Consider the following 25,087-nt stretch of genomic DNA (forward strand, 5'->3'; position numbering starts at 1 on the left):
CATGGCCCCGGAGAGGGCTGGTAACCGCGGCAACAGATGTCAATATTCGGTGGCCCGTGCTGTCCTCGGGCTCAGCTTACCGGTGTCGGGGAGCTCCGTAGCTGTCTGTATTTACTCAACTTTGGGGGGTTTGGGTGGTAGTTGGGGCCAAACAAAGCTGGGGGGTGATATAAGACACCTGGCCAGCCCCGGCGCCATGGAGACGGGCAGGCCTTCACCTGCCCTGTGCCGGCACTGGCTCGGCCCTGCCCGCTGTTTGTTCTCAGCCCAGAGCCAAGAGGAGGTGGGTGGGGGCAGGGCAGAGGCCTAAACAGAGCCGGGGACAGGCACCGGGGCTCCCCAGAGGGGACTGGGGGACACATCTCGCTTGCTGGGAGGGGGCTGACCTGGTGGATGGGTCACTAAGGCCTCTCGCCTGGAGCCCCAGGAGGGGCCGGGGATGGGGGCCCAGCCTGCCATGGCACACGCCCTCATGCCCCCCGGGGGTGGGGTGGAGTACCAGCCCTTGGAGGAGAAGATGGGGGGACAACGTTTTCACTGCAGGGCCACACTTCCCCGGGGCCCAGACGCTGTGACCCGCAGCAGGTGTGGCGGGCGCTCACGGCCGGGCGGGCTCTGCTCACAGGCTGCAAGTACGACCAGGTGAGCAGCCACTTCCACTGCATCCGCGAGGGCTGCCAGTTCTCCTTCCTGCTCAAGCACCAGATGACCTCCCACGCCCGGAAGCACATGCGGAGGATGCTGGGGAAGAACTTCGATCGCGCGCCCCCTGCCCAGGTGAGAGCCCGGGGCGGGGCGGGCTGGCCGCCACCCGCACCTCTTCCCCTGCGCCGGGGTGGCGACAGGGCATCACGGGAGGCAGCCTGCTCTTGCTTCCAGGTGGGGGGGGGTGCACACCACCCCGAAGCGACAGCCCGGGGGGGCAGCTCAGCCGCCAGCCCAGCTTCCTCAGGGCTCCCCTGCTTGCTTTCAGGGCCCCCCGAGCCTGATGGATGCGGAGACAGATGACTACATGGACTACACGGGCTGCAGCCCTGGCGCCGTGTCCTCCGAGTCGTCCACCATGGACCGGAGCTGCTCCAGCACCCCGGTGGGCAACGAAAGCACTGCAGCCGGTGAGTGCGGGGAGTGGGGACTTCCAGACGGGCCCCTCCTTCCAGGTCCCCAGGCACTGCTGGGTCCCCCTGAGGACTGGAGGGTCATGGTCAAGTGGCCTCAGAGGGAGCCAGAGCCGGCCTCTGGGTGTGGCACGGGGGAGCCTTTGGGACATAGGTTGAAGAGGCCATCTCCTGCCAACACTCAGCCCTTGGCTTCAGTTTCCAGGAGGGGACCCTGGGTTGTCCTCTCCAAGCACGAACAGAGTAGCACAGCCCTCCGCCCGGAGGGCAGGTAGGCTGGGATATGCCAGAACCGGGGGCCCAGGCACCTGGCCCACCACCCCAGAGGCTGGCCCAGACCGGACTCCGCCCCAGGCTGGGCTGGGCCACAGGCCCACCCCGAGGCCGCTGTGACCTCCCCCTGCACAGCCTCCCCCTCCTGTTCTCTCCTCCCCCTGCCACCTCCTTCCCTACTCTCTCGTGTTGCCTCTCTGCTCCTCCTCTGTCCACATGTTTTCATATCATACTTGCTTCTGCCATTGGGTTTCTCATTTGGGTTCTTTTTTGTTTGTTTTTTCTTTGTTTTGGTTTTCTTTTTTTTTTTTTTTTTTTTTTTCTGCTTTTCTCCACCCTCTCCAGGCTGCCCGGCTCCTCTTCCTCCTCCTCTTCCTCCTCCTGCTGCCGCTGGCGACGAGGCTGCCCGCGGGGCTCCGCAGCCCCCACTGACCCCATCCTTCTCAGCCGCCGTGCTCCGGGCGCCCCTCCCCTCCCTCCCATGCCTCTTTTCTCCGCCCTGTCTCTCATACTCTCTGCTCAGTGCCACTCTCGGAGCCACGCGGGGCCTGGGCCACCCTGTCGGCAGCCCCCCCCGCTTCCCGCCCGCCACTGCCACTCCAACTCCAGTAAAAAGTGACGTACCCCTAGTTCAGGATGCCGCAGGTAATTCGCACACACCTCCTCACTGGTGTTTATCACCCCAGCTGACCCTCAAGGCCATGATCCGGGACCTGACCTTTTTCTGTGGCTTTGCTGGGCCGAGGACCAGACCATCTTGTGCTCCTCACAGCCCAGTACCCCCAGCCCGAAACCGGAGAGCCTAGTCCTGCCCCGTGGACAGCTCCTCTCGACTCCTGCCCGCACTGGGTCCAGGCAAGGTCCTGACGGCAACCTGAACCCCATCCCTGGGGCCAAGCAGGGAGAGGCAGGGGGTCTTCAGGGCCCAGCCCCAGGCAGTGCTCACTGGCAGAGGGACCTCCTCTTCCCACCCCCCACCTCCACACATCCAATGCTGTGCAGGGATGAGACCTACCTTCCCTCCCCTTTGCTGTACTTATCACCCTGGCTCTGCACCTGCCCTCACTCATTTGTGCCTCCCATTCTGCCCGAGTGCCAGGCCAGTACTGTGCCAGACTTGGGGCTGTGGCAGAGAGCAAGGTAGAGGGCCCCCCACCCATGGAATTCAGCCCATGGAAAGCTGTCACTAGCATAACCAGACAGGACCCTGTGACAGCAGCTGCTGCTCACACACCTGATCTCCTAGCCCCAGGCCGTCCCTTGTCCTCTGCTGGGCACCCCCAACCCATGGCAGGCCTCGGTTTCACCTGCTAAGGGTAGGCAACTGGGTCTATACCTTAGTGGACGGTGCAGCCCAGTGGGGCCGCGCAGGCGGGGCCTTCTAGGCAGGTTCCTGGTGGGCTGAATGGGGCAGCTACATGGGAGAAGCCTGGGGGGATGCCCACCTTTGACCCTGGCTAGGGCTGGGCCCTGGAGCTTTCCCTCTGGTTTCTAGGCTGTGGGGCAGGGAGCCCTAGGATGGCCGCCCCTTCCCAGGTATCCTGTGCCGCACCCCTCACCCTGCAGCCACAGGGGCCACGGTGCATCCCAGAAAGGGGATAGCGGAAGAAGAGCCACACTGCCGGTCAGGCAGCCCTGGCTATAGGGCACCCTAAGTCTAGGGAAGCAGTCGGGTCCAGGAGGGAGGGCACAGATGGGCACCCATCTGTTGGCTGAGCCCCTGCTCTGGCCCCGGGCCCTCAGCAGAGCTGCCCTCTCTCGGCTAACTGGGGCCAGAAGACCCCAACAAGACCTTAAAGAACCTTCTGGTACAAAGGGGAAGGTGTCCCTCGGGGCAGGGAGTTACAGTCCCAAACAGCACTGGGGTGCCTGGCCTCCCTTTTGCAAGTAGGCTGGTCCCCTGGGCAGACAGGTGGGCAGCCAGGGGAACTGGTTAGCCAGCCAGAGAAGGAGCTGGCTTGTCCCTCATTAGAGGCGGGTGCATGATGGCATCCTGGCCCTCGTCCAACCTGGGTAATTATACTCTGCCGACCTAGATTCCCCCTTCAGCTTCAATTAGCACCAGGACGTGTCCTCACTTCCCACCCAAACTGGCCAGGAAGCAGCCACCACATCCCCCCCCCCCCCCCCGAGCTACTTGCTCTGCCACCCCAGGCGGATGCCTGTGCGGTTATCCTGCAGACATGGGATGACGCGAGGGAAAGCCTGGGGCTCCCGGGCTCTTCTGGGGAGGGGGAGGGCAGAGGCCCCCAGAGCCCCCTTGGGGCCGCAGGAGCCAAGGCGGTGACCCCCCCAGGGGCACCCTCTGGCCATGGTGCCAGGCCCCGGGATCCGGCATGGGTGCCATGCTGAGAATGGTGCCCCGGGGGCACTGACCTCCCCCGCCCCTCCCCAGGGAACACCATCTCCATGCCGACAGCCTCCGGGGCCAAGAAGCGCTTCTGGATCATTGAGGACATGTCGCCCTTCGGCAAGAGGCGCAAGACGGCCTCCTCGCGGAAGATGCTGGACGAGGGCATGATGCTGGAGGGCTTCCGGCGCTTTGACCTCTACGAGGACTGCAAGGACGCCGCGTGCCAGTTCTCGCTCAAGGTCACCCACTACCACTGCACGCGGGAGAACTGCGGCTACAAGTTCTGCGGGCGCACGCACATGTACAAGCACGCACAGCACCACGACCGCGTGGACAACCTCGTGCTGGACGACTTCAAGCGCTTCAAGGCCTCACTCAGCTGCCACTTCGCCGACTGCCCCTTCTCCGGCAGCAGCACGCACTTCCACTGCCTGCGCTGCCGCTTCCGCTGCACCGACAGCACCAAGGTCACGGCGCACCGCAAGCACCACGGCAAGCAGGACGTGATCAGCGCGGCGGGCTTCTGCCAGTTCAGCTCGAGCGCCGACTGCGCGGTGCCCGACTGCAAGTACAAGCTCAAGTGCTCGCACTTCCACTGCACCTACCCGGGCTGCCGCCACACGGTGGTGGGCATGTCGCAGATGGACTCGCACAAGCGCAAGCACGAGAAGCAGGAGCGCGGGGAGCCGCCCGCCGCGTCCCCGGGCCCCGCCGTCGGCCTGGACGGGGCGCTGTCGCTGGGTGCCGAGCCCGGGGGCGCCCTGCTCTTCCTGCCGCCCGCCGCCGCCGCCGCCGCTCCCGGCGGGCCGGGGGCACTAGGGCTGGGCGACGCGGGCGATCCCGGTGACCCCGGCCCGCCCGACGGCCCCGGGTCCCGCGATGGCCCCGCTGTGCCGGCACCTGGCCCCGCGGCCGGGGAGTCATCGCAGGAGGACGAGGAGGAGGAGCTGGAGCTGCCCGAGGAGGAGGCGGACGATGACGAGGACGATGACGAGGACGACGACGACGAGGACGACGACGACGAGGACGACGACGACGACGAGGACCTGCGCACCGACTCGGAGGAGTCGCTGGCTGAGGCGGCGACGGCGGCGGCGGGGCCCGGGGCGCGGAGCCCGGAGCTGGCGGCCCCCGCGCCCGCCGCAGCCTCTCCCTAGCCGGCCGTCGGGGGTGGGGGGGGCCCGGGGCCGGGGCCGCCTCGCACGCGCCCCCTGCCCTGGTGGCCACTGCGATTCCCTTCGTAAGAGATGCTGTTTCTGGGCAGCGCTGCCCTCGGTCCAGAGCGAGACGGTCGCCCCCGCTGCCGGGCTCGGGGCGGCCCCGCCGGTGCTTCCGGACCCCGAGTCCGTCTCAGGACAGAGGCGGGGGCCTCCCTCTGGTGCTCCGGGGCCGCCCCCGCCCCGCCCGTGGCGCGCGGCCCGCGGCTGGAAGGACAGGCTGCGAGCGACCCTCCTCTGGCTGCACGTCGGGGATCTTCTTCTTCAGGGAAACAGAAGGTGCTCTTGTCCGGGGTGGGACCGAGGAGCAGGGGCCCCCACCCCCCAGGGCCAGGCGGGCGCCGACGACCGGGCAGCCGCCCCCGCACGCCCCTCCCCGCGGCCGGACCCCGGGCCCCACGACCAGGCCGGTGGGATTCCTCATTGCTCAGGACTGGGAAGGGCACTGGGGGTCACCGCGACCCCCACCCTCACCCCCAGAGGCGGGCCCCAGCAGCATCTGGCAGGGCCTTCCATTCATGCAGCTAAGACGCCCCCTCCGGGCCCTGGGGCGTGGGGGGGGCGGGGCAGAGGCGACACTGCAGGGACCGCGGAGGGAACCTCACAGAAGGATTAGGCGAGCTGGGAGGCCGAGGCGCTGCGCCCCACCGCGGGGCCCAGCCCTGGCGTCTGCTCCCGAGGGTTGGGGCCCTCAGCCTGCCCTTCGGTGACTCCCAGGCCCCAGCTTCTCCCCCTGGGGGGAGGCCGAGGCTAGGTGTGCTTCCAAACCAACGGAGCAGCGGGTGCTGGGGTGCTGGGCCCTGCAGGGGTTTCAGCCACCTACGTGGTGGGAACAGGAAGGATACCACTGTTTGGGGCTTTAATATTCAAAATGGGGGGAAAAATGCAAGAAAGTTGTACAGTATTTTTCCTGTAAAGGTTATTATTCTACATAGAACAAAAAAAAAAAAAAAAGAAAAAAAGAAAAAAAAAAGGCAGGCGGGCCCCAAGAGCACAGGCCCGCCTCGGACCAGCCCTGAGGTTGGAGACCGAGTGCAATCGCTCACGTGGGATTTCGTTTCGCATCGATTTTCGAGGCCTTACCAGTCTGAGGCTGTCTGTCCTTACACTAGCACTGACGGGAGCTGCGTGATTCCAACTTTTAACTTGAATTTTGTAGAAACAAGGAAAAAGGACTATTACTGTTGATACAAGTTTGTAGTTAACTTAACAATTGAGTTTTTCTCTATTGGTTATGCGTGTGGCTTTATAGGGCTTTTTTTTTCCCAGTTTGTTTTTATTTTTTGTTTGTTTGGGATGCTTCTTTACTGGTGCAACCCACCCAGATTTGCTTCCCTTTGCAAAACATCCCCCCTTCCCAGAGTGGATGAGGTCACTGAGCCCAGCTTGGCAGGGTGGTGGGGGGGAGGTCACCAGGTGGCCAGTGGCTGCGACGGGGACAGGGATGAGGGCAGAGGGCCCGAGTTTCCCGTGTCTCCAGTCCTGGCCACCAGCCTGGCTCAGATGGGACCCTGAGACTCAGCCACAGGGAGAGAGCCATGCCCAGCCTGAAGGAGGCCTGTCACCCAGAGCCTCCCCGCAGATCTCCAAGGGGAGCCCCAGATGGCAGGGGGAACTGGTTTTTTGTTTTTGTTTTTGTTTTTTTTGTCTGTGTCTGTGTGCGTGTTTGTGCGTGCGTGTGTGTGTGTGTGTGTGTGTGTGTGTGTGTGTCCTCTTGGCTGCCCACAGCCAGAGAGCCAGGATCATCTGCACTGGAGAGGGAGGGAGGAGCGGCCACACGGAGCGGACCTGATTCAACAGGCAGCAAGTCGTTGTCTAAAACAGCCCCTACCGGAGCCTCCTGAATTCTGTGGGCGCCGCGCACGGCTGCCAGGCACCTGCCCAGACTCTGTGCCCCACCGCCGAACCACTGGGTGTGTGGAGGGAGTTTTATAAAGGAAAACAAACAAAAAAAGAAAAAACAAACAAAACACAAAAACATTTTTCAATGTAGCAGAATTAAAAAGAAAAAAGAAAATCGAAGATGCCGACAGTGCGAAGTCTAGCCTTTTGTAACCTTCATGTTGCACACTAGGACTACAAGCCATTGCTAGCTCATTTTGAATTTTAATGTGTAATTTTTGTTTTCTTTTCTTTCTGTGGGGAAAACAATGCTTGATCCACCAATGCTCTTTTTAATGTTTTATAACTATGTATGTGTATATATATAAATACAAAATAATATGTATGCACATATGTGTGTATATATCTATATGTATATACATATATAGATATATAGAGATATATAGAGAGGTTTTGAGACGAAAAATGCAGAACGTGAAAACCGAACTCAACAGCGTGTGCTCTGATTACTTGAATCTGGTCTCCTCGGCACCTGGTTAACTGAATATTTTTCCACTTGAATTTAGTGCTATTAGAAATTTAATATATGTGTTTTATTTATTTGATTTTTTTTTTTTGCATGACTGATGCAAGGTTTGACATTTTCACTCAATAAAAACTGGAAAAAAATCTATCAAGTGATCTTTTATTTTTAAAAATCAGCCCCAAGTGGCCGGCAGGGACCCAGCTGTGCAGCGTGGCCCAGCCACAGCCGGGCTCCACAGGCCAGGGCGGCATGGAGGAAGTCAGTCACCCCTCAACCCTGGCAGGAAAGGGGCAGACCAGTTTTGCCCTGGGATGGGCCCAATTTCCTACCGGTTGCTGGGCACAGGCGGTGGGGCGCTCAGGCCCTGTGCACTCAAAGGGCAGCCTCCTTCCCCAGCGCTGCCCGAAGCCCCCGCGTGAGGCTCAGGGGCTGCTGGAGGGCACAGCCGACTGGCACGGAAGCCTCTGGCCTCAGGCAAAGGCTCCATGGGCTCCCCGGGCCCCCAGAGACCCTGGCCGGCCCCAACTCCTCATGGCCAGGGCTACTGGGCAGGCGCTTGGCAGGGTCATCCCTCTGCCGCCTCCTTCGGCTCCTTCCTCCTTCCTGCAGGGACCTGTCTGGGCTGGGAACGGCGCGTACCCGGATCCGATCCGGATGCTGGCTCAGCTCCTGCCCGGAGCACATGGGGGCAGAGCCAGAGGGGGCTGATTCCTAGGTCCGCAGCCACCAGCCCGGGGCCTGAGCTGCTGCCCCTGGTGGCCCCTTGGCAGGGGGGGCTCCCTCGCAAGTGTGGGTGGCGGCAGGATCAATACCAGGCTGGCCCAGAGCGCAGGCCTGGTATTCCCTGACACTTCTAAATGGTGCCCCACTTCCCATTAGCCCTCATCATCGGCACCATCTTGCCAGCCTTGCCCTGAGCTGACCTCCTTCCAGGTGGCCAAAGCATCCCAAAGTCCCACGGGCGGCGGTGGGGGGGAGGCATGTGTGGGATCCCCCAAGTCCTTCCACTTGGAGGACCACCTCTCTGCGTGTCACAGCCCTGCACTGAGCACACCCACCTTCCTGAGGCGGGAACCAGGGGCCCCGCTTTCCTGGCTGGCCAGCAGCCTGCCAGGGCTGGGGGTGTGGGGTGCGGCAGCAGGACCTGCGCAGGGGCTGCCTCTCCCCGCCCCCCCCCCCCCGAGTTCCCCAGGGCCGCACCGCCCAGCACCCTGCTCGGTGTCCTTCCCACCGCAAAAGCCTCCTTTCCAGCCCAGCCCCAGCACAGAAGGCCCTTCCTTTTCTTCTTTCTTCCTGGAACGCAGCCCACAGGCTATTTACATAAATATGTTTGTAACAGACGCGAAAATATATACTTTTTTCTGTCTTATTAAAATGTTCAAGTTGGAACTCGCCTATTGTTTGTGGATATCTCGATTCTGTTAAATAAAACAGTGACTAATTTATGGGATAAAACACAAGTTCAACAAATTAAAACCATTATTGGAGCTTCACAGGCCCTGGTGGGCCGAGCAGCCCTCCCATGGGGCCCGAGGGGCGGCACAGAGCCAAGCCCGGACCTCAGCTGGTGAGTGGGTGGCGCGGCCGCAGGGCTGCCCCTGGGTGCCGCAGCAGGGGGCTGGGGGCCGGGGCCCAGGGAGGCCTTGGAGGGCCATCTCGCGGGGGGCTCCCGCATCAGCTGCCTCTCAGGGACTCGTGGGGCCCAGGGAAGGAAGGAGCGACTCGGAGCAGATGCCACCCCCCAAACACTAACGCTCCCTCCCCAGTTCCCCCCAGGTCTTCCCGGCCCAGACGGATCTCGGCAGACCCACACACAGTGGACAGGAGGGCGGCCCAGCCGAGGTGCGGGCAGGCCCGGCTTCCAAGCCTGACTCAGGACAAGGCAGGCACCAGATCACCAGATAGATCAGGAGGGCCTTGTACCCGGCCCAAGGAGGCGGGCACAGGGTCTCGAGGTGCCCCTCCAAACACCCTACAGGGGACAAGGACCTGGGAACCATCAGGAGGCTGCACCAGGCCCGCTCCCTGCCCCGAGTCCCAGGCACGGCCCCCAGATGAGGGCAGAGAGAAGTGGCCGCATCACCCACCAGGAGCCGGCGCCCACCGAGACCATGGTCCTCCACCCCCAAGAGGGAGGGGCTTGCACCTGCAACAGCGCACCGCTCCCCCCCGCCCCCGTCTGACCCAGTAGGAAGCGCAGTAAAACACGTCTTCATTCTTGGATTTCATGAGCTGCGGTGGTGTGATGCTCTCCTACCCCCAAACTGGGACAAACTGCAGAGTTTTGTAACCTCTCGGAAAGAGCCAGAACCAGCTGCACAGGCTCACGCTGAGCTCAGCAGCCTGCCCACCTCCCACAGACCTGGCCCGGCTTGGGTGCCACCCGCAGCTGAGTCATCCATCCACGGGAGTCGGGCCCGGCATTCACGAGCCTCCTTGCCCCATCCCTCCGGGACCCAGCGACAGGCCGGCCCCCTCCCTGGGCCCTGTCGCCAGCATGCCCAGTCGACCTGGGCAAAGGCGGCCCGCTCGCCGGCCCCCGTGAGGTGGCCCTGGCCCCTCAGGCACTCTTGGCCCTGGGACCAGGGCACACGGGTGGCAGAAGTGTGGCCGCCCCGCCCCCCAGGTCAGGCCTCCCGGAAGCAGGGCCCTTCAGACGGGCTGGAGCCCCGGGGACCTTGTGGGGCCAGGCCTGTGCCACCCTCGCTGGGAGGAGCTGCCCCACCTTCTCCGTCGGCCAGACAGGAAGCGGCTCCCAGGAGGCCCGCAGCCAGCACGGGAGGCCGACGGCGCCTGGGGCAGCGCGCCCCAGCTGCTGCTTCTGTGAGCCCCGCACCCCCTGCCTCTCGGGGGAGACACACGGCCTCGTGGCCTCGGGAAGTCCAAAGCTTTCTCCCCACCCAAGAACCCGCTCAGCCCCGGCCAGAGCCCCTCTCAAGCATCCCCAGAACTGCTAAATGCTGGAAACCACTCTCCCGGGGCCGCTGGCTGGGGGAGGCAGAGGCCGGACACGTGAGTTTGCGGGGGATTTAAAAATGTGGCTGTCACACAAAGAGGGTCCTTCCAGGACTTGCCAGGGAGCAAGGAAGGGCTTCAGACATTCCCCTTACGAAAGAGTAAAATCTTGTCTCTTCTTCTAGAAAAGCCTGAACTTTAAAGTGCTCAGTAACTACTAAGATTTGTTCATAATCCAGGTGAAAGGCACCCATGATGCTGGAGGGCGGTCGGGGAGCTGGGGACTGGGGGTCCCCGGGGGCTGCGGAGAGCACCGCCCAGCTCAGGCCCTCCCACGGATGGGGGTGTCCGTCCCATCCCAGCACCACACCCGGAGGGTGTCTCCCCGGGGGCCGACCCCCCCGCCCCCTCCCCAGCAGGGGCGGCTGACCCCAGGGTGGGAGACAGCTGTGCAAGGCCGAGTTGCAGGTTTGGGGTCTCCCCCCACGTGAGCACCCCAGGCCGCAGCCGCACCTGCAAGTTCTCACCAGCACCTTCGTTTCTGCTGCCTGGAGCCCTCGACCCTCTTCCCTGGGTGCCTTGGCAGAAACTGTCTTAAACAAACAGACGAAGAAACACTAAGGATTAAGTAAACTCCTGAGGTCAGGTTGTCAGAAAACGTCTCCTGCCTGCCCTTCCTCCTCCTCGGGCTCTGGGGCAGGGGTAGAGCTGGGGCAGGGCTGAGGCAGGAGGAGGGCAGGGGCAGGGCTGGGGCAGTCACCAGAGGAGAGGGCGGTTCTGGGACCAGACCCAAGAACCCCGAACCCAAGAATCAACCTCAGCGCTCCTGGCTGGGCAAAGGGCAAGGGTGGGAGAGGAAGCTTCTAGAGAAGCCCTCCACTCCCGCTTGGTGTGAGTCCCCAAAGACACATGACACGCAGGTCACAGGACCACTCAGGTCTTTACTAAAATACAGGGGGGAGGCCCGCAGGCACAGCTGCACACCCAGCCGGAGAGGAGGGGAGACCTGTGCTCTCTACTCCTTTCTGTACTGAAGGGACTTTTTAAACCTCTGCGCTGTGCTTCCACCATGGGACAAACACCCAACACTCCAAACGCAGCCCCTCCCGCCCCCAGAAAGCTCTTCTTCCAGCCCCAGGGGCCGGGGCCCCGGAGCGCAGGAGGCCGGGCGGGCAGGTGGGGGAGCAGCCTCCTGGAGCAGGGCCAGCAGGAGGCCGGGCTGGCCGGGTGGGCTTCGGCCACGGCGGAGCCAGAGCCTAGGAGTCACAGGGGGTCGGTGGCGGAGGCCTCGGGGCCGGGACAGCGGCCCCGCAGCCTCCCAGAGCTGGGGCTGGTTCCTTCCTAAAAGACACTTTACAAAACTACATTGTCATTGAGTTTAATAATCTTCCCCCTTCCAGAAAGGTCTGACGGGCGCTGCCTGCTGCTCACTTCTGCCCCATTCCAAATATTTTTACCTTATTTGGATGAAATGCATTATTTTTCTAATGAAAGGCTTTTTTTTTTCAAAGGGCTGTTTTCCCTCCGTCCAGCAGCTGCCTTTATTAGGTAGCGCTCACGCCGTTTTGGGGAGGGGTTTTTCCTCCCTGAAATCTCGCCAGACTCTCTGTCCTCAAAAGCGGACATTGGAGCTCAGGACCCGCAGGGCAAAAGGCCTCCAGGTCCAGATTTCCTTCCCCATCCCCCGCACGTGAGCCCCAGGGCCCTGCCCACCCAGTGAACCCCGCTGCCCCAGGCTGGGGATGGCGAGGCCTCGGGTCGCCCCGTCTCGGGGGGCCTCTGCCCGCCCGCCTGCCCGGCACACCCACCCCCACAGCCCCGGCCAGCCCCTCCCCAGGCTCCCTGCCCTCTGCTCTCCCCGTCTGGGGCCACTGCAGGGGGGACCTCTGTGAAGCTCCGAGACCAAGTTAGAGATGGTGACAAATGGTCACCAAGCTGAAGAGCTGAATGGGGGGACCCCAAAGCACCCACCCCACCGAGGACCTGGGGTTTCCATTCCCTGAGGAGAGGCAGTGGCCCGGGGGGTCCGACAGCAGGCAGCTCCGTCTCCGGCCACATCCCACAGAGGCTGAGGGCTGGGCCCAGGCTTCCACCCTCGGCTCATTTGTCTCCGGTCCCCCCACCCAGCTCCCCAGCACGGGGGAGTCCCCGCCTCAGACAGACTGGTGTGGCCCCGGCAGACTTGAGAAGCCCAGCTGCTTCGGGGGCAGCCGAGGCGGCAGGGGGCCTCTCACTGTGGGATCTGCTGGGCCTAGGGAGTACGTGGTGGGGACAAGGGACCGCAGGGATGTTGCGGGAGATTATGGCATCAAAGGTGACACCTGAGAGCCAGCCAGAGGGCTGGACAGTCAGGAGGAGCGGGAAGAGCTGAATCACTGTCGCGGGACCCGGCATGGTGCCCCGGGCCACGGAGCCAGGAATGAGTCTGCAGCGGCGGGGAGGGGACCGGGCTCGGAGCCCCCAAAAGGTGCGCAGGCAGGAGAAGAAATGTTTTCTGAGCCAGAACAGCCCCAGTGCCGAGTCTGTCACCCGTCGATCCGCGGCCCCCTTGCCCGGGGCCACCGGCGGGCGCGAGGCCGGGCAGCGGGCAGTGGCAGAAGCGCGGTGGTCAGCAGGCCCCCGAGGCGCGCGCCCACAGCGGGGACAGAGCGCGCTGTGGGCGTGTCCTGCACTGTGTCTGTCCTCACTCTGTATCTACACAGGCACCTGGAGGTGGCCATCCCCTCTGTCCCCACGCCTGGCCACAGCACGGGTGGGGGCTTGAGGGAGCGGGGGCTCCTCGGAAGGAGGGTCGCGCGCTGTTTTTCCGGGCGCAGCTGAGCGCTGTGTGAAGGTTAACGGGAGAGCGGAGCCGGGGGAGGAAGACAGAGCGAGACACGCGCTCTCCTGGGAGCACATGCATCCATTTAAGGAAGGAGAGCTCATCACACTCCACACCAGGTCTATATACAGTAACATGAGGTCCCTTCTCCTCCTGCATCAGGATGTCGCCCTTCGGCACCGAGGACCACACTCCAGCAGGCAGCGCGCAGCTCACAAAACCCGCCTCGGGGAGGGGACTGCCACCCGTTGGCCCCAAGGGCAGGGCTGCCCAGGCCTGGCCCCCCAGCCGCCCCCTCACCCCAGGGCGCACCTGGCACAGCCCCAGTGCCACCGGGCACAGGGTACCACGACAGACAGGGAGCCACAGGCAGGAATTAAATAGTGACAACTCGTATTTATTACAATTATATACAGTAGCATCTTGTATTCTGAAACCTCTACCTGATCACACAAATGAACATGTGTTTCTGGGTGGGAAGGGCGGAGAGGGAGGCCCTGGCGCCCGGCTCCTATGTGGGGAGCGAACCACGTCCCGCCACGGGGTTAGCTGGGCCACAGCGCTGCAAGCGAGGACGGCGGAAGTGCGGTATGATCTCATTCGTCTGGAAGGATGACAGGGCACGTGGGGCCGGGGCAGTGCGTGGGGCAGCATCACCTGGACGAGACCTGGCTGTGGGGGCCCTGGGGCCCCGGCCGAGAGAGAAGAGCACGGGGCTGTGGCATCCGGAGACATGACAGGACGGCCCCCTGCCCCTTGCGAGGCAGATCAAGGAGCCGCGGCAGGACAAGAGGGCGGCAGGACGGCAGACACATCAGGGCAGCCCTGCCCCCACGGGGACCCAGAGCCAGGTAATTCAGCTACCTCTGGTCATGCACGGTGTTCGGTTAGCTGAGATGCCGGCAGGTACACCCTGGCCAAGACCTCTGTCTGGAGCCGGGGCTCAGCGGGGCTGGAGCCCAGAGCGCTCGGCGCCCCCCGCCGGGCATGAGCACGAGGTCACAGGCCTATGGGGCTGGGGCTGAGCCGAGGAAGTGGCGGGCTGGGGCTTGCATTCGGGTGAGGGGCAGCTGGCCGCACGGAAACGCGACCCCACGCACAGGGCTCAGGCCCCACGGAGGCTGCAATGGCTGTGCCCGGACACGGGTCGAGGCCGCCCTCCCAGAGCCGGAGAAGGAGCCAGGCCCCGGCATCCCTCTGGCGGGGGACCACCCCGGGGCCTAGTCCCGCTCGTTCTCGTTGCTGGCGCCCTCCGGCCGGCGCAGCTTCTCCACCTGCTCGTTGATCTGCCCGTCCCCGCCCCGGCGGTCCTCCCTCTGCACCCCGAGGCAGTCCTCCTCGTCCACGTGGCTCACGTCCTCATCCTCCTCATCCTCCTCGTCCTCTCTCTTCTCCTCCTCACCCTGTACCTCCATCCGCACCTGGCTCTTGACGTCCACCACGCCCTGGCCCTCCTCCTGGGGGCCCAGCAGGTGGTAGGTGGCCGTGGAGCCCTCGGGGCTGTGGCCCTCCTTCACGGGCGAGGATGACGTGGACTCGTTGCTGACAGGCGAGATGTCACTGCTGCTGTGGTGGTTGGCAGCTGCGGGGCTGGAGGGTGACGGGGTCTTGACCGGGATCTGCCAAGACGGGATCTTCGGAGCTGAGGGCGACGGCGGGAACTGCCTCCTGACAGAGGGGACGAGAAGCAGGGCTGGTGCCAGGACCCTGGGGCCCTGAGCAGAGCCCCAGCCCCCCGCTCCTGGGCACAGCGCTACCCCAGGGCTGCTGAGCAGGGGACAGGATGGAGCTCAGCCCCTCAGCTCCCTCCCTGCTGGCTTCCCCGAAAGAAGGCCTCTTGACCAGCAGGAGGCTGAAGCAGCTGCGGTGGAAGCCAGGGGAGGCCTGTGCAGCTGCGGCCCCCCTCTCGGTCCCTCTCGGGCCCTCCCTGCTGGGATTGGGCCCACCTTCCCTAGCAGGGACTGGCCAGCTGGCCCCAGGGGCTGCCCCCACCAAAGCCCGCTCCCCCCTGGCCCTTCGGCCCTGGAGCAGGGGTGGTGAGGACGGGGAGCCAGCAGGGTGCTGAGACTGAGCCAGAGAAGTGGGAACCCAAGCCACGTGGCCTCGACTCCATCTACCTTGTCCACGGCCTGGCCGGAAGTGGGAAGACCGACCTGGCCACCGGCCATGGGGTCAGAAACCTCCCAACCAGAAGGGTAACACTGGTGCACTTTGCTAGAAAACCTCTGAGCTCCACACTGGACAGGGAAGTCGCTTCTCTGCTCCCTCTTCCCCACCCTGAGCCCTGGGCCCTGCTCCCCAAGCCTGCAGCCAGCCGGCCCAAAGCCGATTCCACAAGGGACCTGGGAGGTCAGGTCCACTTGGCGATGATCTAGGGCACACGGGCCCATCTCTGCCTGAGCCAAGAGGACAAAAGCCTGCTCCCTCCCGGGCACACTGTGCTGGTCCCAGAACAGCTCTTCCCTTCGGATCCCACAGCACGGAGAGCACAGAGTGATCGCGGCCTAGATGTTAACAAGATGAGCGCTTCGAGCTTTCTCTGGCTCCGACATTCCCCAAAGGCCCACACTCTGTCCCTCTGACCTCCAAGGCTCGTATCTCCGAGGTTCAGAAACAAAGGACTTCTCATGACACACCTCTCTTAGGGCCGCATTCTTTCCCTTCGAGAGGGCCTATAAGTAGGTGCCTTGGAGGACTGGATCCCCTAGTTGGGGCCACAAGACCCCGCAGCCCCCACCTTTGACCCCAAGTGAAGGGCCACCTGGCGCCTTTGGACCACCTCACGGAGTCCCCACGAAGCCCCGGAGAACTGAGAATGCAGGCAAGGCCGCCTGAAGCGCCCTCACTGCCCCTCAGGTGAGGTGACTCACTGTCCCAGTACCCGTCCCAGTACCCATCCCAGGATGGAGTGGCTCCTGGGACACAGGGCTTGCGGTTTTAAAACCAGACCAAGTGGGTCACCCTCCACTCAGGGCAGAACTGGTCACACAGCCTCCCCTGTGGGGGCTCATGGAAGGTGCCAGCACCGCAGAGGGACAGCAGAAGGAGACCAAAGGAGCTAGGGGAGGAGGTGGCTGGCACTGTTTCTGTCCCCGCCTCGAATCTAGAATCCTTCCAACCAAGGACTCCCTGGCCCTTTGGCGAAAAACTTCTCTGGGGCCAAACTGTCCCCGAGCGGCCTGTGCTGGGGCTCAGGGCGGAGGAGGAGGTGGTGTCCCTGCCTGGAGGCCCTGTTTCAGGACAAGGATGTTCTCCTTCATCCCAGGTCCTGCATTTTGGTTCCAGGTATCCCTGAGCGGGTCTTGACAGGGCCGAAGAACTGTTGTGCTCGAGAACTTGGGGGCACTGCGCACCGTCCCCCATGGAGTGGGGAGGGAGGGGGCCTCCCAAGGAGGGAAGGCAGAAGCTCCGAAGATTCCCAAACTCAATGCCTGAGTCGCCCAGCTCCATCAGGCACTGGATGGACCGGGGCCCCTCGGGGAGACGCACCCCTTCCCATGACAGCTGGCCCGGCCCCCGGAGCACCGGCTCCACAGCCCACACCCGCTCTCCTCCTACCGATTTAAAAGCAGCCCTTTCAACGAATTAATTTCCGACTTGAGCTCATTGATATTCTGAGACTCCAAGATCCAGTTGGTAGATGTGGTGGCCTGAAAGTCAAAACATGGGAGAACAAGTATCAGAGTGGCACCTCCCCCTGCCCCACGGGGCTCAGACGCCCGGGTGGCAGGAGAGGCTGCCGCTTCTAGAGGACCCAGGGTGTGAGTGCGACACTCAGGGCCTGCTACGTCCTGGACACAGGATGGAGACCCCTTGGGAAGGTTCTGCCACTGGGTCTCTCTGTTCCAGGGATGGCACCCTCTGTCTGGGCATCTGACGATGCTGGTAATTGTGACGCGTGCTTAGATCCGTAACAACGGTATTCGGACCGTGTAAAACAACGGCAACACAAGGGCCCTTGTCCCCAAGAGCTGCAGACGGAAGTGTCTGCAGGAGAAAGTGATCCCCTGTCTGGTGTGTGGCACCAAGCGAGCTAGGGGCTCCGGGCCGGGGGGCCGAGACCATGCCCCACGGTGTGCCAGCAGCACGCTGTCCGCTCCGTGGCCTTCCATTTCCGCCTGTGTTTGAAATGTCCCATTAAAACTAATCAACTAAGTGAATTCGAGCTCCACACGGGCTGCTACCCCGGAGCCACCCTCCCTGCAGAGACAATCCCAGCACACACAGGAGGGAACCCCGGGGCCGAGACCGGCGGCCGCCACGACCCACGCCGGACAGCCCACCTCGTTTCGCGGTGCTCTGCAGGTACGGGTGTGTTTTTACCAAGTGAAGGTTTGTGGGCAGCCCTGCGCCGAGCAATTCTGTCGGCACCATTTTCCCAACACCATCTGCTCACTCTGTGTGTGCGGGTCACGTTCGGCAATTCTCGCAGTATTTCAAACTTTATTTGCTTGTGTTTGCTACAGTGCTCTATGATCACTGCCTGCAACTCACTGAAGGCTCAAGTGACGGTTAGCAATTTTTAGCAATAAAGTATTTTTAAATTAAAAGGTATGCACGTTTTGGGGGTATAATGCTATTACACCGTTAATAGACTATAGTGTAAACATAACTTTCATACGCACTGGGAAACCAAAAAAGTAATCTGGCTCACTTCATTGCAACACTGGCTTTACTGTGGAGATCTGGAACCAGACCCGCAGTATCCCTGAGGTGCCGCCTGTGCTGGAGGGCCGGGGAGACCGCTGAGCACCTGCCCGGCCCGACCCCCAGCTCCAGCCCCAAGCAGGCCAGAAGGCAGGCTTCACCTCGGAAGCACCTTCCCACGCTGCCAGGCAGCCCGTGGTTCCTGCTGCAGCAAGGTCAGGCCCCCAGGCTGTACCCTGCCATCTGCAAAGTTCCAAAATGCGTGGGCCACACCACCCGTCCACAGCTTCCACTTTGGGATGATCCTGAAGGCTCAGCAGACAAAGAAGCTGTCCCAGGAACTAACGCCAATTCCCTCCCTGAAGAGGGCCCGCGGGAGAAACAGCCACAACCCCTCGGACAAATACCATCCTTGACCATTTTCCAAATAAACCTCAGAGAACCACACCTTTCTTCGGCAAATCTTGTTGGGTTAGACGGAGAAGAGGAAAGTCCAAACAGTGGTCCCCCAAATGGCAGTTGCTGGTGGCCACGTGGCCCATGAAGTGTTTATGGGCAATTCCAGGTGTGATGGGCCCAGGTGTGTGGGCTGCATCCACCAGCCTGGAGGTGCAGGGATGAGTCGTGCAAGACCCAGCTTCCCTGATGCCTCTACCCTGGCCTGACCCAGAAACCGGAACTGTAAGTTCAGGAGAATGCAGGGAGGCCCAGACTGGCAGAGGGGAGGGACCCCGGCTGTTCCCCCCAGCCTGGCGGGGGCGGGGGGGCCTCTGACCTGGGGTAGGGGCCCCGCTCAGGCAAGCACTCCTCTACGAGAGAAGCCTTGCAGAGGGGCCGGAGGTCTGGGAGGGAGGGCACGCAGCCCCCCGCAAACACCAGTCGCCCGCACACACATCCCCTCAGGGCCCTTACTCCAGACCACCCGACGGCGCAGACCCAGGAGCCACCGTTCCAGCTTCTCCGAGACCTTGAAAGCCATAGCACCCCATTAACAAGGGAGCAATTTCCACTCACCGGCCTACAAAGGACTCAAATTTCCAAACGCATATGGTGCCAGATGCCAGGATTTAGAAATAAAATCTGACATCTGGGGCTTTTCAGCCAGTCTCTTTCAAAAACAGTTGTAGAAAACTCTCAGCCTTCAGTTTTATGTAGGTTTTTTAATTACTTAACGCTCTTCTTTTTAATTTTTTACAGTGCTGCAGTAGGAGTTCGGAAACCAGATATAAAAACTTACATTACAGCTGAGAAAACACAGCTCTGAGTTGCTGGTTTATGGGGTAACCGAAGTCTTCACGCGTTTGGTTCAGACACCACACCAGTGAGCCCCGCTTCAGTACAGGAGAGGATGAAAGGGGGCTGAGGACGGGCAGGGCGCGGGGGGCACCGTCAGGGAAGCAAGCACGAGAAACTCAGAGAGCCGGCTCTCAGCCTCCAAGCACCATCTTGCCCCCCACCCCCTTAAAATGCAACATGTGGTCTTGATCTTAATGCTTAAGGTCTGCAAACAGTTTGCCAATTTCCGGAATGGCTTCTGGCCATTGGCAGGCCACCGCTCCCAAAGATAATAGAGAGCAGGGTGGGGGCCATACCCCAGCCTTCCCGGCTGCTTTACGGGCTGCCCGCCCACAGGGAGCACACAAGGTGGCTAGAGGTGGCCCCGGGCAACCACAGCCATCTGAGGAAGAAGTGCAGGCAACGCACTTGAAGGGGATTCTTGGGGACCCTCTTCATAGGAAGCACCCCGGATTCCATCAGAAATGGAAAGATTCCTGTTTCACTTGGTTTCGCAAATGCAAAAGATTTGAGTGCGGGCTCCCCTGTGGTTCTGTGCTGGGCGGGGCTTCTCCTGGGAGAGCCACTCAGAGGAGGTTCCTTGACTGTATGGGCTATGCGTGGAAGCAACCAGAAAGCAGCATGGGGAAGAGGAGGGAGTGGGGAGCACAGAGGACGTCCTGGAGCCCCTGGACCAGTGTCTCTTGGACTGGGTCTGTCCAAGACAGTGCCCCGGGAATGACCCATCACGCACCCACAGACCCAGGTTGGCTGCTGACAGGAGCCAGGCCCTGCTGTGGCCACAGACAATGAAGGTGGTGCCATTACAGCTTCATTTTACAGGTGAGGAAATGAAGACTCAGGAAGGTTAAGGAACTTTCCCGTGCTCACACAGCTAGCCCGTGGCAGACGCAGATTTCAACCCAGGCGGTCTGATCCTAGGCTCTCATACTGCTGAGACTACTCAGATGTGGGCAGTGAGGCATGGAAACTGCCCCGGGCAATCCCAGCTGGTGCGCCTTTGGGGGTCACCTGATTTCATGTGACTCAAGAGAGCTGGGTGCAGAGAATCTGCCCATTGTAGCAGACTTCACCGGGCACCTGGCACACTCCCCCTACTTCTCTGTGACCTAACATGCTTGCGGAGACCATCCTGTGTCTACTCCCACCATGTCCAGAGCTTGGGTATGTGCTCCCGCGGGAGGGCCACAGGCAAAGAGCTGCTTCCCCTCCGCTGCTAGGAAGGGACACAAAGAGGGTGACTGCCTCCATTCTCCGCAGAGGACGGTGTGGGCCCCTACCGTGTACCGGGCATGAGAAAAGACGGTCGGCCCCCACAGAATGCAGTGAACTGGGCACAAAAGCCCTGGGCCGAGCCCCGAGCAGGGCAGACCTGGATCCGGAGAGGGTCAGGGACTGGACGAGTACCTTGGCTGCAGCCAGCTCATGGGCAAGCTCCTGGACCTTCTGCTGCTGCTGAATCAGCAACTCCTGGACGGACGCTAAAGTCATCTGTAACTGAGTCACTGGGAGGAGAAAGCAGTCGCATCTCTGTTAAATGATACACATGGATTCTTCTCTCTCTGTCCACGCACCTAGAGCTGCCGCATCTCATTGATCTGCAGACACCCCCCTCACCCCGCAATGCATGTAATTTATCTGCGCTCTGGGCCATCTACCTGCACCGTATCTAACCTCTAGCATTCCCACTCCATCTTCCCATTGTGCACTTGTCCGTGGTCAACAGTATATCCGTCCGAAACCTCTCCCCTCCAATTACACGTGCTTATGATTTGCTCGGCTCCGCCGACTTCCATGCTCCCTCATCGCAGCCCCTCACCGCGTCCTGGTGGGACCTGCGGACTCTCCCGTGCTGGCAGAAACGCATCTCAGGTCCGCGACCCTGGGAGCGGTTCAAGGCGACAGCCCTGCCCTCCACCTCCAGTCCTGAGGCTGCAGGTGCCCCCCCACCACCCCCGATCATGGTGTCAGCGGACCCCGTAGGAGCCATGGGCCCCCGGGGGCCGACACACCACAGCGTTTCCGAGGGCTCTGCAAACGCAGTCTGGCGAGGACAGGATCCTCCCTGCCTGGGACAGTGGCTCTGGGGCTTGCAGGAGTTTTTAGTTTCAGAGCCTCCATCTAGTAAACAAGTTTATAAAGAGGAAAAGCCACCTCTGGTGCGACAGGTCCCAGCTAATCTGGGCCATCGCTGGGGCACCGGGTAATGAACGCCAGCCCCGTGGAGTCGATGACAGAGGAGGTGGCTGGGGTCCTCGGAGCCGCAGTAATTACAGCCTTTCTTGACCCCGAGCTGGATTCTTAGAGGGAAGGGGGAAAACCGCCGAAAACCCCCCTGAAAACCTCACAGAAGCAGAAATTAAAAATGAACTTTACAGCCCTTAGAAAGGCTGTCATTTTATTCCCCTTATTAATATTCTGAGGTTGGGAGCCTTTCCGTAAAAACATAATTAATTGAGGCCGCGCCGACAGTAAACAAGCAATTTCAAATTAAACCGAAATGACGGCGGCTTCATTTGCAAATGTGAACAGATTCTCAGAGCAGATAAATGAAGTCACCACATAAAGTGGAGACGGAGGGGGGGGGCGGGGCAGAGAAGGGGCTGCTCGCGGAGGCTCGGAGGGGCGACTTGATGGAGTCATTAATCTTTACCTGTCTGTGCCACGCTGCCACTCAGCTCCGAGAGACTCGCCTCCATCCTTTCCAGGTGCTTCCTGTCCTCTCGGCCACCCATGATGAGAGGGAGCAGGTATCTCTAGAAGGAGCAGGGCGGGCATGAGCAGCGGGCGCACGCAGGGGGTCATTCTCCAGCCACCTCGCAAATTCTGCCCACCCACTTCTCTCTGTCACCTCTGGGCTTCGGAAACCCGACGCAAACACCGTAAATGAGACGCTTGAAAGTTACGAGGCTGATTAAGATTCTGCATAAGGACGAGGACCAGGAAGTAGGGACAAGTTAAAGTCAAGTCAGTCTATTTTGGGCCCTTTTATTTACCTCCATGATGCTACGTATATTTCTGTAACAAAAAATATTTAAGATTCTGCTTTGAAAGCTGTAAGATAAAAATGTAGAAGGTGATACAAGACAGTGACACCCCTGGTGGCCTCCGGGCAACAGCAGGAGGGACGCTTTCGACTGCACACTTTTCTGATCCTTTAAACATTTTGACCCAAGTGAATGATCCACCATTCAGAGACAAATGAGCAAAATAAAACAAACAAAAAAATTATTCAAGAAATTAGATGAAAATCCACAGCAGATTTCTGGGCCTTTGGTCCTTTTACGAGGGAACAATGCACAGTATTCTGAGGCCAGCGAAGGAGGTCACACCTCAGTTATTCCTAAACTAAGCCTTGAGTCCTCTGAACCCTCGGAACCAGCGTACTTTGGGTCAGAGTCAGATGCAGTAAAATTCTTCCAGACACAAGGCCAGAAGGCACAGGAAGGGGCAGAACCTGAAGAAACCGACCCTGGGGAGAAGGAAGCAGATGCCACAGGGCAACCAAACAAGGCGGCCCAGAATTTGGGAAGCCCAGGCGAGGATGCGGGTCTTGGAACATTCCGGAAGAAGGCAAGTGGGGCGTCGCTGGTAACTGGCTGCCTGCTTCGAGATGGGAAGGGGGAAAGGTCGGTAGCAGGGCGGCCGCTGGGAGAGCTGGGTGACAGAACACAGGCATCACACCCCAGAAGCTCTGTATTTGATGCCTCTTGTTTCGGAAGCGTGAGCTCAAGTCTCTGGCTTTAATGGGTGGGGTGGGGGGGGGCAGGCACTGGAGGCAGCACGGCCGGCAAGTGGGGTAACTGGCAGGTGAGACCAAAGCACTTGGCTTCCTACTCCCTTTGGGGCCCAGATGGGGAAAAAAGGCAGCGACTTCTCCATTAAGGGTTCCGCACTAGGGAAGGAGAAGGAGGGCTCTCTCTCTAGGTGTCTGCGGGAGACTCCCTTCAGGAGCGACTCCGGAGTGCGGATCATTATTTAGCAAACACACAGAAGCATTTTCTATTTCGCAAAGTGCTTTTCAACCACTATGTGAGTTATTACCCACAACTGAGCGGAAACTCAGCAAATGCAGCCTTACTTTCCAGGCTGAGAGTTTCCCGAGGATAAGTCAGGGATTCTTAAACACGTAACACACGAAAACCTCTGAGATCAAAAAAGCCAAAGGAAAGAGCACACGCTCCCCAGCCTAAATCGTTACACGGTTACAAAACAAGGTGACGCCTCTTACCTCTTTTTTTTAATTTAAAGAAACTAAAAAAATTCTCATCTCCACGGCCACTGGTCTTTCAACGTCTCTTTCATTTTTTAAGGCAAAGAATAAAGATCAGAGCCTCATGGGGAAAACTGAAGATATGTCTTCTTCGCTGCGACAGGAACTATGCCGCCTCCAGCAGACCACAGGCTGTCCGAGGGCGGCCACATGATCATTAGGTACCGCTTAGTAGAGCTGGGACATTATTTTGAGAATGTGGCTTAGAATTTTACTCTTCTTAGTGACTGTACACAACGAGTGGAAATAGGCTTTCAGCACACAGGGTAAGGGAAGGGCATCGGGTCGAGGGGAGAAGTCCCAGGACCTATAACATTTTGCTTCTGGATTTTTGACATGGAAATTTCCAATTCCAAGAATAAACGTTCCACTGAAAAAAGCATACTCTGCAACAACCCTGTCACTAGCTTTTGCAGAAGTCAAAAATTAAGAATCCCGGAGCCGAAACATGTCTCCCGCGCTGAAAGTGACAACAGCGAGGCCGGGCGTCCACTTTCTAAGGTAGGAGCTGCAGGCGGCGTCGGGAGGAAGGAGGCCTTCTCCCCGGAACAGCAGAGGGCAAGTCCTCTGACCACTGTTTTGCCTTTTATCTCCGGGACCTACCCTGGCTCTGTATCCTCCAGAAAAGACCTGCCTGCTTCTAGTCAAAGTTAGTATCTGGTTAGTATCTGGTTAGTATTTGATATCAAGGAGGCACGTGTTCATTTCATGCCTGCAGTTCTGCTGGAAGCAACATAGTCTGGGATTCTGAGGGCTGACTATGAAGTCTGGGGGGAAAATCCTAGATTTACATGGATGCCAACACAATACGTAGAAGACAAAACCAGAGCCCATAAATAAGATCCTGGGAACAGCATAGAGAGTGGTTCCTGTGTGCCGGGCACATAGACTTTCCAAAGGAGCTTCACCACAGCCTTGTGAGGTAGATACAGCTGTCCCCATTTTACATATGAGGCCACTGAGCTCCTACTAAGTGGCAGAGCCCGGATGCAACACAGCCACTGGGCTCCAGTGCCCCTGCTCTCAACAACCTTGTCATTCTGTCTATAAAAAATGTTCCGCGGGGCGCCTGGGTGGCTCAGTGGGTTAAGCCGCTGCCTTCGGCTCAGGTCATGATCCCAGGTCCTGGGTTCGAGCCCCACATCGGGCTCTCTGCTCGGCAGGGAGCCTGCTTCCTCCTCTCTCTCTGCCTGCCTCTCTGCCTACTTGTGATTTCTCTCTGTCAAATAAATAAATAAAATCTTTAAAAAAAAAAAAAAAATGTTCCGACTACTCAGTGTATGCTGGGCACTGTTCTAAGTATCCGACACGGCCTGCTGATGGACAGGCCCCACGGTCACTCTGCACAGTGGGGACTCTGAGGAGAGATGCCCAGTGTAGCAGATGAGCAGGGTCTGAAGTCGTTAAGGCACCTGCCCAGGTGGTGGCAGGGGACGGAGACGGAACCAGACGCCGCCCGCAGAAAATGTGCTCATGTGTACTCTGCCCCCGGACAGCCGCTCTCCTGCCATCGCGCTCCAGGGCTGGGCACCTCGACACAGATCAACCTCAGGACGGGGCGGGAGTGGGGCTGAATGCTGGGGAGGGGGGCACAGGGAAGGGCGGACGTACCTTGTAGAGCTGGTGAAAGCCGAACGCGATGCCTGCCGTGATGATAGCCAAGGCACCGTAGTCTCTCCATCGGGACCCGACGGGGCCTGAGGTTGGGAGAAAAGGCGCATCAGGAGAAGTGCACGCGTCCTTCCCGGGCAGGGGAGGGCATGTGC

General features: G+C 60.4%; 2 protein-coding genes across 5 annotated transcripts in view; one reads left to right on the plus strand and one right to left on the minus strand.

Annotated features, from left to right (window-relative positions):
- CASZ1 (castor zinc finger 1) overlaps positions 1 to 6,245 on the plus strand; it is a 145,600-nt gene extending 139,355 nt beyond the window's left edge. For 2 of the 3 annotated variants that reach the window (XM_047724984.1, XM_047724983.1), the window contains 4 exons: positions 626 to 777; positions 974 to 1,115; positions 1,737 to 2,036; positions 3,787 to 6,245. In XM_047724984.1, the coding sequence (XP_047580940.1) occupies positions 626 to 777; positions 974 to 1,115; positions 1,737 to 2,036; positions 3,787 to 4,901 (1,709 nt within the window). In that variant the 3' untranslated portion in view covers positions 4,902 to 6,245. The remainder of the gene's footprint in view (positions 1 to 625; positions 778 to 973; positions 1,116 to 1,736; positions 2,037 to 3,786) is intronic. The other variant, XM_047724985.1, reaches the window with a different exon arrangement.
- Positions 6,246 to 13,481: 7,236 nt separating this feature from the next.
- PEX14 (peroxisomal biogenesis factor 14) overlaps positions 13,482 to 25,087 on the minus strand; it is a 136,868-nt gene continuing 125,262 nt past the window's right edge. For both annotated transcript variants that reach the window (XM_047726163.1, XM_047726164.1), the window contains exons 5-9: positions 24,933 to 25,018; positions 21,702 to 21,804; positions 20,456 to 20,553; positions 16,664 to 16,755; positions 13,482 to 14,773 (exon numbers count right to left, since the gene is read on the minus strand). In XM_047726163.1, the coding sequence (XP_047582119.1) occupies positions 14,326 to 14,773; positions 16,664 to 16,755; positions 20,456 to 20,553; positions 21,702 to 21,804; positions 24,933 to 25,018 (827 nt within the window). In that variant the 3' untranslated portion in view covers positions 13,482 to 14,325. The remainder of the gene's footprint in view (positions 14,774 to 16,663; positions 16,756 to 20,455; positions 20,554 to 21,701; positions 21,805 to 24,932; positions 25,019 to 25,087) is intronic.

Source organism: Lutra lutra, chromosome 4 (genome assembly GCF_902655055.1).
Source record: "Lutra lutra chromosome 4, mLutLut1.2, whole genome shotgun sequence".
NCBI classification, from domain to species: domain Eukaryota; kingdom Metazoa; phylum Chordata; class Mammalia; order Carnivora; family Mustelidae; genus Lutra; species Lutra lutra.